This window comes from Triturus cristatus, chromosome 6 (assembly GCF_964204655.1).
Source record: "Triturus cristatus chromosome 6, aTriCri1.1, whole genome shotgun sequence".
NCBI lineage: Eukaryota > Metazoa > Chordata > Amphibia > Caudata > Salamandridae > Triturus > Triturus cristatus.
The window spans coordinates 735351932-735364269 of NC_140589.1; the positions used below are offsets into that span (position 1 = coordinate 735351932).

Here is a 12338-nt window from a genome sequence, read left to right on the forward strand (position 1 = left end):
TATCTAAATGGAAATTCCAATCCCCTAGTATCATACAGGAGTCTTCAATAGCTAGGGTTTCCAGCAGTGAGCTAAAATTAGACAGAAAATCATTGCGGGGGCCCGGTGGCCGGTATATAAGTATGTCTTTGAGATTAAATGTAGGTGTAAGCAGGATATTAAAATGTAAAGCTTCACAGGACGAGGAGTGAATAGGATTAGTTCTTATAGGAAACACAGACCGGGATATTATTGCTACGCCACCCCCTTTCTTTCTCCGCCTGTCCAATCTCTGGATGGAGAAATCCGGTGGGACTGCAATCACTAAATCCGGGTCAGAGGTATCGTCCAACCAAGTTTCTGTCATAAATAAAATATCTTTATTATTGTCCTGGATTAAGTCCGCTATTTCTTGTCTATGCCTACCAGCTGAACGCGCATTAATTAATGCCACAACAATATTTTTGGTTTCATTTCCAGCCTTTCCATATCTTGATTTATTTATAAATGGTGGGATGCACTTACATTCTGGACATATGATGATAGCATCTCCAATCACAAACTCAGGATCATAGTGGTCTGTAGTGATCTGATCATAGTGGTGTGGTCTGAGCTGGAACAAGGAGTCTGAGGAATAGGTAATCCGGGCCCCTTGCGTGGTTAAACCAGGGGTTCTGGCCCACGGCCCGAACCCGGCGCGGACGGGCGCAGACGGGCTTGCCTTTGGCGCGCCTTCGGCACGCTGACGGCGCGCCCGCCCGCTGCGCGGACGGGAAGGCATGGAAATTTATACTATGCAGAGGAGGGCGGGAAGCATCCTAGAGCTGGACCGCAACCTGTTTTGTCCCGGTAAGATGGCGGCTAGCGCCCTTTGACCCCGCGGCGTCAGCACCTTAATCGGCTGACCCGGGAGTGAAGGATCGGGTACAAGGAGCCTCGTTGCGACTAATATCGCGCACACGAGTGTCCGGTCTCTTAGCTATCTTAAAAATGGCAAGTTAAAATGTTCACAAGTTTTTTAAAATCGCTGCACAACAAAATTCGATCTTTTTCGTACAAAGTAACGAAAGGGAAAGATAGAGCCCCCGGCTTCCGCCTCAGGAGAGATATAACTGAATTGTTGTGGTCTATAATATATCAGAGCTGTGAACTTTTCCACATAAATGTTCCATAGTTTGCCCACAATAGGCTTATTGAGGGTGCTGATTGCCATTTTCAAAAATGAGCTACCTTTAGCATAGTTGTCAAAAGTAAATAGGTGTGCCATTCAGCCATCATTCTTGGGTTGCTTTTCTGCCCTTTTAATAATTTATCTTACATCTGGTGGAGTAGGAAAGTTGGGCCTGACTTATATACATCTTGTTAAAAATCTAACGATGTAGGTCTACACTACCTGTAGAGATGTTTGAAAGTAATACACATTCTTTACACTCCTATTTAATGTGAAAATGTGTGAGATGCTACTATTGAAGCACCTAAGATAACTAAGCCTTGCTAAACATTTCCATGTCAGTGACCCTCACTTCAGTGGTGGGCCAGGGTTCTCTCCCCAAGTAATCCTTTTCTGATATGTCATATCTCTGTAGATATGGCGCTCTTCTGCTCCCTCCCTGTCACGCAAAGCAGCGCAGCGTCTTTGGGTGCCGCGCTACGTTGTGTGTCTTTTTTTAGAAATCTAGCCCTTAGACTTCCTCCAAGCCACCCCCTTCATTCGAACCAACATAGGGCCCAATATCTCCCTCCCAAATATAGATACTACAACATGCATGCACAGCAATGCAATGGCAGAATTGTTTGCAAAAGAACAGAAAGTTGTGAGTCAAGGACAGTGTGATGTATTTTGGTAATTTGTGTGTTAGAAGCCACTTTTGTTGTAGAAGATCTATAGCAATTTCTAGGCCCACTAGTGACCGTCCGTACTATCATACGCTAAAACGTAAAAGAATTACCATTTCCATCTTTTGGCGTGAATATTCTAGAGTATCCTCAAGCCATTCCAGCTGGTTGCCTGGGTCCGTCATGTTCACAGTCACATTGTTAGGACTGTAGTACAAGACAGTATTTAGGCTGATGATTCGTAAAGGATTTCCCTGCAAGGTGGATTTGTAAATCTGGGAGTAGTAGCCACCTGCAATAAAAGCATATACCAAAAAATATTAAAATCCAGGGAAGGTTAAAGATATCAATATCATACTCAGGGATCACATCGCCTGCCTTCAGGATAGGAATGTCTAAGATAACAACTGGATTCCACAGATGATAGAAACACATTTCTCTCAACTCCGTGATGAAGAGCAAACAGGTTTTATTTTTTCACCAAAACAATTTTAAAAAGTGAGAAATTTTGCGAGGTCCAACACTTAACAAATCAAGCACAGGAAAAAGACACAATTCATTTATACTTAGTGGCATTTGCGAAGAGAGGCAATACCCATGCTGGTAGTACATTTGATGACCACACAGTAAAACTAAAAGCAAATTGTTGGAGCTAAAGTAAGCAGAGTTACCAAAAGACACAGTCTATGTTCTGCAGCCATACACATGTATTTATTACTCAAAGCCATAAAGATTTCACAGTTACCAATTTCAACAGCCATCCTGGAAAATAAGGAACTGCAAGGCTTTCACAGTTCTTGAAGGCCACAAAACCTCAGTGCTGGCTGGGAGTGGTGAAAGCTCTCAAACATTTCTGATTTCATTACCTCACTGCTCCTCTCTGATATCTAAATTGCTAATTAAAAGGAGAAATTCATTTACTACCTTCAATGCCCAACTGCACCCATCTCACCACTGGATCCAGAAGAAACCAGTGGTTACTGGTCAACTAGAACTTCTCCATAGAGGGAAAAGAAAACATTGAAAGCTTGCCAAATGCTGATACCTGTTCTTCATAGTTGCTACTAAATCACAACTATCCAGTAAATATTTTAGAATTTGAAGCCTCTTTTCTCCCCTGATATAAATCTCTAGCCTGGAGTTGTCTTGGGGCCCTGAATAGTCCCTGGCTACTTATTTAGCAGTTTCTGCTGAGCAAACCAGACCCATTTAGCTGTCTGAAATTATTTTCTGGAGGCTTTGAAGTAGGTCCGACTTCTGATTGAGGGCAGTAATGAGTTTCCGATCTCAGGGGTGCTTCCCGAGAATGACTGTTTTCTTAGATTTTTGTTTCTTGAATGATGGTTTTTTTTTAGCAATAGAGTTTCTGGGCTTCGAAGAGTGCGCTGACTGCCAGATATGTTAAGACTTTGGTCCAGATAGTTTAGGGTGCCTTTGTGGACAGCTTTATAGCTGGTCCATGATGGTTTTAATTGGCTCCTTGCTTTCAACTGCAGCCACCTTAGTGTGGTAAAAGTGAGTGGGGGAGGTTAAGTGACCATATTTCCTGGCCCCAGAAACGAACCAGGCCACTGTATGATATGTTGCCTTGAGAAGTGCCAAGTGAAGTTTGGCCATTCCATATAGAAGGAAGTTGCCATAGTCCAGTCTTGATAGTGTGAGAAATCAGCTCACTTGTTTGAAGTCTTCTTCAGGAAGTAGGTTTTCGATAATTCTCAGTAGTCATATGCTTCTTTAGCTAGGGTTTTTATGTGAGATTCTAGTTTGAGATTTTTAGCTATTAAGAGTCCAAGAGATATGCACACACTTCAATTTCTATGTTATGTTCTATAAAGGTGCAGTTGCTGATCCATTGCTGCAAACGAATTGAACAGTCTGAAGGGTAGAGCCATCAGGTAGATTTGTTGAAATGCAGTCTCACGGGGCTTGATTTTAAGGTGATGTTGAGAAATCAAGGACTGAATTTCTTTGAGATTGTGCACCAAGAATCTGATGTATCCTTGCAAGAAATTGACATGAAGAGCTGAGTATTTTCAGGGTAAAAATGGTATGACATTTTATACTTCTTGAACACGGCAACCAAGAGTTCCATATATAGGTGGCAATTGTTGGTCATAGGATAGGGCCTTGGGGTACTTTTTGTGCGAGCTGAGAGGTGTTTCATAGCGAGTTGGAGATAAGTTTTACCCTATGTTTTCCATAAAGGAGAAAATAATTTCAGAAGAGTGCATTCTATGCCTCTTCCATCTTTTTATCTTTTAGAGTGTTCAGGAAGGTGGATGGGTTACCATGTTAAAAGCTGCAGAAAGGTCGAGGATAAGGAGAAGAGAGTCACCTGTGTCTAGTATGCTAAGAGAATCATCAACTATTTGTAGAATAGGTGATTCTGTGCTGCAGCCTGCTTGGTATACATCCAGCAGATTGTTATCCATCATGAACTGGCTGAGCTGTGAAGCTACACAACTTTCTAAAACGCTTGCTAAAAAGGGGAGGTTTGCGACTGGTAGAAAGTTGCTCAGCCCATTTGTGTCTGCTCTTGTTTTCTTTAAGAGGGGAGTAACTACCTCTATTTTGAGACTGTCAGGAATGATCTTTCATGATGATATGATGTTTTTAAGGTTGGTCCCGGATGGCGTAATACTGTAGGACTTTTAACAAAGGTTCCAAAAGTGTGATGATGGTCAGGTGTAGCCTAATGCCCTAAAGATTTCAGTGTGTGAGACCTTCTTGAAGTTTGACCAGGCAGTGTTAGGTTTTTGTGGATGGCTATCCTTCAAGACATTTCTTTATTGTTTTGCAAGAGAGTTTAATTTTGACAACTTTTTCTAGAGGGGTTTCAGGATTTTTCTAACTCTTTCAGTATTCTGAATATGGTTGAAGTGAGTGGTGGTTAGTCTGTTCTTTCATAGTCTCAAAACGTTTTTGGTTTGATTTATTTCCATTCCAATTAAGGTTGGTTTTCCTTTCTTAGGTAGGTTTACTAGGTCCTTTTCTTTGATGTTCGGTGTTGACAGCAAAACTGTTCTATAGTTTTCAGAGCTTATTTTGTTCCGTTAAGGTCTTTTGAGCACAACTGAGGTGATTTTTTGATTTTTACATTTTAAACTTTAGTGATAGGTTTTCAATAATGCTACACATGATTTTAGTGTATAGGTATGTGAGCATGTTGTTTTCATTGTCCTGCAGGTAGTTTGTAGAGAAAAGGAGACCAAGTCTTCTAGGCTGTTTCTAGTTCATTGTTTGGGTCTTTTCGTTTGTTTAGAAATGAGTTTGGAGGAGGAAAGAGTGAAGACTGAAGGGTAACAGGTGGTGCTCCAACCAGTCTACTGGAATTGGTGGTTCTCTGTCTTAATCATCTCATCAGAAGTGATAAGGAGACAAAGTATGGCGTTCTTTATGTGGGTAGGAGTTAAGTACATTTGTGTAATGTCGTTGACTAGGAAGCAGGATACTAAAGAAACAGCTCAGATTTCTCATTTACCAAGCTGAAGTCACCAAGGAATGCGTTCTGCTATTTAGGAGCTCTTTTGGCCATAATTAATTCAGTAAGATACTTCATGAAAACAGCATTGCCACAGGGGTTGTAGATTCAGTTGATTGTTTGTGATTTAGGTTTCACAGTACTTACACCTATAGACTCTGGCAGGTGGGAAAATGTTCAGTTTTCGGGGTCTTGATTTAAGGTTGGTATTTATGCATTATTGCTGCTTCTGCCCCTGCGAGGTTTCATTCAGTCAAGATCTTTAAGATCTTGCTTATAGTCTCTAATCAGATCTAAGCTCTACAGTTGATGTTTTGCCACTAATCCACACTTGAATGAAGGGTATCTTAGGGGTGAAGATGGAAGGTCTAAAGTGGTGAGGTTTTGTTATCTATTTAATTGCCTCAGTAGATACCATTTCATTGTGGCTCTGTGGTGTGGTTCACAATCGTTGACATATTGTATAACATTTTGGAATTGCAGGATCTCACCAGGCCTTCAATGTTGTTAGAATGTAGAGGCTATTTAGATCATTCTTGTCTGTGTCCTTAGTTGAAGCACAATTTGGATCTTATGTTGAGTGGTTGATAGCAAGTATAGACTGTGTTTTTAAGTGGGATGACCATGTAACTAGATTGGGCAAGGAGCAGGTGAGTTTGAGGCCGGCGGTGAGAGATCAGCAGTGGTAGAAGAAACTCAACTGTGAAAGATAAGTTGTGGGCTTCTGAATTGAAATAGTTAGGGCCAAATTCCGATTTCCAGAATCGGAACGTGCCAGCAGGATTCCTTTCCGACCGAGCCATTCTGATGGGCTCGGTCAGCAAGGAATCCAACTCGGATTTCCAGATGGCCTCTGACGGGCTCGGAGAGCCCGTCCGCCATCCAGAAATCCTTCAGTACTCCCCCGGCCGTCTCTTTACGACCAAGGGAGTACGATGGCAGTTTTCCACTCTGTTGATCCTTGCACCCGGTGGCAGGCACTTTGGGGTGCCGGCCACAGGGTGCAGGGATGAACGGCACCCCTGCTTTTCACAATGCAAGCATGCATTCCGCTTGGAATGCATGCTCCCATTGTGAAGTATACGAGTGCGACCGAACAGGGTTCGGTTGCATCGTACTTGCAGGGCGGTTGGGTACGGCTCCTGACCGATGTCGGATGGACCTGAGTCCGTCCGACATCAGAATCGGCCCCTTAGTGTTGAGGGGTTTGCTAGATACATTTCCTTTTCAATCTCACACTCAGTCTTTTTTTGTGAATTCGTGTTAGTTTCTGTTGATCCCTGGTGTATTGTCTTTATGATAGGGCTCTCTTCTTTGTCTTTTATTAGATTTTTTCCCCAAATGGTCTGTTCACTATTTGGTGGAAAGGGGTTGTGTAGTTCGAGTCTGTAGTCTCTCTTTTTAGATTGCTTTTAGTACGTCGACTCATCTGGTTTGTTGTAGATGTTAAGGTGGGGTCCTCATCTACTTTACAGCAGACTATTGTTTTTATATCATAAGAAGAATCTGTTAATGGGCAAGTGTCCTTATGTCTGGAAAGAAGGTCTTCTTGCATCCCCTTGCATTCCATTTTGATCACTGTGATTGGAGAAGTTAAATGTGAAGGTCCATCTAGGTAGCAAACTGAAATGAGGCAAAAGGAGTTGTGTGTGGAATCTGTTGTAGGCGAACGACCACTGTTAACAAACAAGGTTTCTGTAATATTCTTAGTTATCTCTCTTTTAGGAAGGAGGGGGGCAATGTTATCATTAGTGTTTAGAGGTTATCATTTTGGGCTTATATCATTAACTTGTCATTACTGCAAATGGTAATGGTGACATTGACTCTGAAAGAGTACGAAGATATGATGTTAAGTTTTCAGCCATAGAAACTCTTTGAGTTTTTAGAAACCTGTATGCTGTTAATGAATATTTCAAACCCAAATAGTAGGTCTGTTTTGTGCTCTCCATTCTGCAGGCAGCAGCATTTGTAAGAATTTGAGTTTTAAGGAATTCTTTGAGGCTTTGTGTGCGAAGTGTTTGTTGGCATTCTTACTAAAACCTGGTGGGTACTCAATTGAAAAAAAGTAAGCATCCACCTTCATAAGTATAAAAGTGGGTAGGAAGCTCACTGCCTGGCACATCAACACACAATTCTGTGTCAGGACTGGAGACGAAGATAAGGCTTTAACATCCTTCCCTTTTATTAAACAGCAGCCATTAAAAGTATGTATCAACATTAACCTATATTTCTCATAATTTCTTCGGAAACAAAAGAAGGTGAAACAATTAATCCAATCAGAGGGGAGTCTGTCCTCGCAACATTCCACAAGGACATTCTATCCTCCTCTTTCTTTGCTGTTCCAGCAGCATTTGATATGTGTACTTCTCTCTGTGTGATTCTGAGACTATATCTCTAGGGGCTAATGCTTTATTTTGACATTTAGGCATTGTCCATCTGATCACAGATCGTAATAAGTGTTTCCTAGCTGCATCGCTTGCTTACATTGATTTTCACTTTCAGCGCGGCCGCAGGGATGTTTCTCGTTCCTTTGCGGCAGCTTTCATATTACCAGGCTCTCAGCGCGGTGCGGTCATCCAGCCCCTAGGAGGCCCACGCATTTACAATTTATGTGCTCCACGCGTCTCTACCCCTCGCACGGCCGGTGCGTCATTTTCACCTGATCCTTTAGGCTTGGTGAAGTGTGTCTGGCCGGACTACCAATCGGGTTGTATTACCTCCAATTATACATTTTCTGTGCATTTACGAGAGTCGCTGCCTGGAGCTGAACAGCTGGTCGGAGGGTAAGACTTAATTTAATGCCTTAAACGTGGGACTTGCCCAGGCAGTTTACTCAGTTTCCTACACAAATAAAGAGAGTGCTAGTCCCAGCGCTTCGCGCAATAACCACTCCACGCTGTTGGTTTAGCGTAAAAGGCCATTTATTAGGACAGGGTTGAACAACATATAACACAACATCAATAACCCCCAACAATCCCCAACCTCATGTCTCTCATCCCTCCATTCACTCCCACACTCCAATTACTCACTCCCACATCACCCGGCGACCTCTTCACTTATCCCATTTGCTTCCTCACTTCTCTTTCAACCTCCTCCATCATCTCCAGCCATCGCACTCCTGCATGACGCACCCCCACCTTACACCTGTATCCCCCTCCCCGGAAGGGTGAGTATGCCCCTCATGGACTCCCCCCCTCCCAAATACCTCCAACGCATCACCTCAACCCGTCCTAAACTGGCACGCTTTATTCAATTACACCCCTTACCCACTCCTAGAACAAGTAGGGTGGGAGGGTGGACAACAAAAAACTTTTCATAACCCTCCCTAAGGTGCTGGGGACAGGAAGAGGAAGAGCTTCCTCTCCTGCCCCTTTTAACCCTTCCTAAGACCCCACCCCCAAAACTGACTAACCCCCCTGTCCTGAGTCTCGCGCGAATTCCCCAGGGGAAGACTGGTCTGTCGACCTCACTTCCACTGGGGGCCGCATCGCGCAATAACCACTCCACGCTGTTAGTTTAGCGTAAAAGGCCATTTATCAGGACAGGGTTGAACAACATATAACACAACATCAATAACCCCCAACAATCCCCAACCTCATGTCTCTCATCCCTCCATTCACTCCCACACTCCAATTACTCACTCCCACATCACCCAGCGACCTCTTCACTTATCCCATTCGCTTCCTCACTTCTCTTTCAACCTCCTCCATCATCTCCAGCCATCACACTCCTGCATGACGCACCCCCACCTTACACCTGTATCCCCCTCCCCGGAAGGGTGAGTATGCCCGTCATGGACCCCCCCCCCCGCCCCCCAAGTGCCGCCAACTAGTAAACCCCCGTAGGGCGGTTACCTGCCCCACACAGCTCGAGTGCACCTTTCGTCCTCAAATCCGTCTACAACAAATGGACTCATTCCACAATTTGCCGATGACATCCCTCAATTCCATCATGTAATAGGCATTACCCATGTACGAAAGGTGCACTCCCTCGTCGCGAAAAAGAAGGGGCTCCTCGAGCCGCAACCATATGTGAGCAATAACTTTGATACCATTGTAACCACAAAAAACTCTCATGGCCCTATTCAGCTTTCGCCTTGCTCTTTCGACATCTGCGGGCTTCAACGGCCCCCGCCAGATCCGGCGCGGTATGAATTCAGTCCACACAATACAGGCGCCAGCCAGATTGCTTCGCATGGCTTCCAAGTCCCATTGCATCAAATGTAGGAGAGACACCCCGGATTGTTTCACCAAGTCATTTCCCCATAAGTGGATAACAAGCATGTCCGGGCAGCCCCTCTGAGACACCTTTTTTGTCAGCCAGGGTAACAAGGCTCCCTAGCGCATCCCGCTCTTGCCCCACCAGTGTACCTCATGGTGGCTGCTACGCAGGCCAAGGCTACGACCGAACACCTGCCTGTCCGCGTATTTTGATGCCGAATGAACAAAAGAATGTCCGACAATCCAGGCAACCGTCTTAGCTCCTGGACCCACAACGCAACTTACGAAAGAAAAAGAGATTAATAGAAACGAACCAAACCACCACCGCTCCAGCAGCCCCAACGCCTACCCCAACGTGCACGCCAGCTGTCATTTACGCACATAACGCTCACAACAACGAGACCTCCACCTCCCAATCCGCCTAATCTTATCCCAAGACCACCCCAGCCGGGCTGCTGCTGTTGCCGCGCCAATCCGAAAAGAATGAGTCCCATATTTTGCAGGGTCCTACCTATTCGTCTCAATGCCATTCACAACACTGCCAGCAGTTGAAACGCTGTCACCTGCCGTTTAGAGGCATGGCAAAAAATTTCCCCTACCGACGTTCATGCCTGCTGACAAAACGCACTCCACTCCCGTACCGGGCAAGCCCCTGCACAACCACTCTCACACAACCACACCCATTTGCCTCTCCCCACCTGGTCCATCTTGGAATGACCCAACCAGATACCCAAATGTGACCCATCCAACCTCACATCCTCAGACACCCGAAAAGCCCCAAAAAACATCCAAATCATCCACAAGCGGAACAAAGCCAACTCGAAAACATCGTAACAACACTGCGGCAACTCTGCCAACAATACAACCAACAAATCAAATGTGATTGCCTCCCTCAGGGCCTCTCCCCCAACCTCCCCCTCTCTTTTCCCCAGCCTTTCAACATTCTGCTCAACAACTCACTTTTAGCTGGGTCAAACCCCAAATACATCATGCTATAAAAAGAAATCCCCGCCAATTTCCCTGCAATAGTAACCTGCGACAAACCTCTGTCCATGCAAACCAAAACAAAGTGCACAACTCCCTGTTCACAGCTGCTCCTGGACATACGCCATGTCACACTGGTCCATCCCAGAAACGTGCCGAATTCAGACCATGCCAAGCGGTAAGAGCGCCTTGTGGAATCAGCTATAGACTTCTCTACCAGGCCCACTACTCTCAGTCCCCCCAGGACCAGATACCCTCCGGCACCTTGGTCTTGCAAGCCTACCGCTCCCGGCTCCAGTCTCCTGAAACGCTGCCACTGCGAACGAGACAATGTATCCGCAATGTCATTGCTTGCGCCTGGGACATGTTGCGCGCGAAACAGCACATTGAATCGCAAACATAGCAGCATAAAACTTTGCAGCAAGCGCAGCACTCGCAGGTCCCTCGCTTTCCGATTGTTTACCAGGTCAACCACCGTCCTGTTGTCCACATGAAATAAGACCTATCTGTTCTGAAACTCCAGGCCCCATACTTCCAGTGCCACCAGCAAAGGAAAAAATTCCAGAAACGCAATGCTCCTGCCCTGCTTCAACCAGTGCTCCGGCCACTGCTCCGCACACCAACTCCCGTCCCAGAAAACACCGAACCCTTTAGTGCCAGCAGCGTCCGAAAAAATCTGCACCTGCCACACCATCCTGTCATCCACGAAATCCAAAGACACACCATTGAAGTCAGCCAGAAAACAATGCCAAATCCTTAAGTCCGCCCGCACCCCCATCGAAATCCTGACTGAGGGAGCACCGCCCCAGACATAGCCATGCCAAAACGTCGGCAAAAGGTCCTCCTGGCCCGCACCACTCGACACGCAAAGTTCAACAAACCCAAGAGCCGCTGCACCGTCCGCAAATCAATCCTCCGTTTCCCCATCACGCGCAGCAAAAATTCTTGCATCTCCACCACCTTCTGCTCAGGTAAAAGTGCCGACCATGGCACGGAGTCCAGCTGGATACCCAGGAATGTCAGACAACAGCTTGGCCCAGCCGTCTTCTCTGACGTCAAAGGGACCCCAAAATCACGGGCCAGTCACTGAAACTGCCCAAGAGCCTTCTCACATTCCCCCGTCTGGCCTCTTCCCACAAACAAAAAATCATCCAAGCAGTGAGACACCAATGGTGCCCACTCCTGTCTGTGAAAGCCAACTGCAGAAAGGAACTGAAAGTTTCAAACAGAGCACAGGAAATCGCGCAGCCCATGGGCAAGACCTTATCAACAAAAATTGCCCCCCCCGAATTGCATCCCCAACAATGAGAAATCCGCCGGATGAATGGGAAGGAGGCTAAACGCCGATTTGATGTCACACTTTGCCAATTCCGCCCCCCGGCCGCACGCCTGCACCAAGCCGATCGCATTGTCAACTGACGCATACAACACCTTGGAATCCTCCACCGCAATGAAATCATTCCCTGATGTCCCCTCCGGCCAAGAAAAATGATGGATCAATCGAAACTCCCCCTGCTCCTTCTTGGGCACCACCCCCAGCGGGGAGATAATGAGATCCGGCATCAGCCATGTGTCAAAAGGAGCCGCGATCCTGCCCTCCAGCACCTCCTTCCTCAATTTTGCTTCCACCACCCCCGGCAATTCTTTCGCTGACCTCAAGTTCTCCGCCCATCTCCGCTTTCTAGGACCCCGATAACCCACACGAAACCCCTCAGCAAAACCCCAATGAATCTTCAACGCCGCCTCCCTATCCGGGTATCTAGAGAGCCATGGACCCATGGCCTCCACATTAACCGGCGTAGGAGCCCTTTGGCCCAGCCTGCCCCCGTCCTTTAGTA

At 45.9% G+C, this 12338-nt stretch overlaps 1 protein-coding gene across 1 annotated transcript in view; it reads right to left on the bottom strand.

Annotated features, from left to right (window-relative positions):
• The window catches only part of SMPDL3A (sphingomyelin phosphodiesterase acid like 3A), a 214836-nt gene that overhangs the window by 143665 nt on the left and 58833 nt on the right, over window positions 1-12338 (bottom strand). Inside the window, exon 5 of the mRNA XM_085611264.1 lies at window positions 1929-2107. Coding sequence (XP_085467390.1) covers window positions 1929-2107 — 179 coding nt within the window. The remainder of the gene's footprint in view (window positions 1-1928; window positions 2108-12338) is intronic.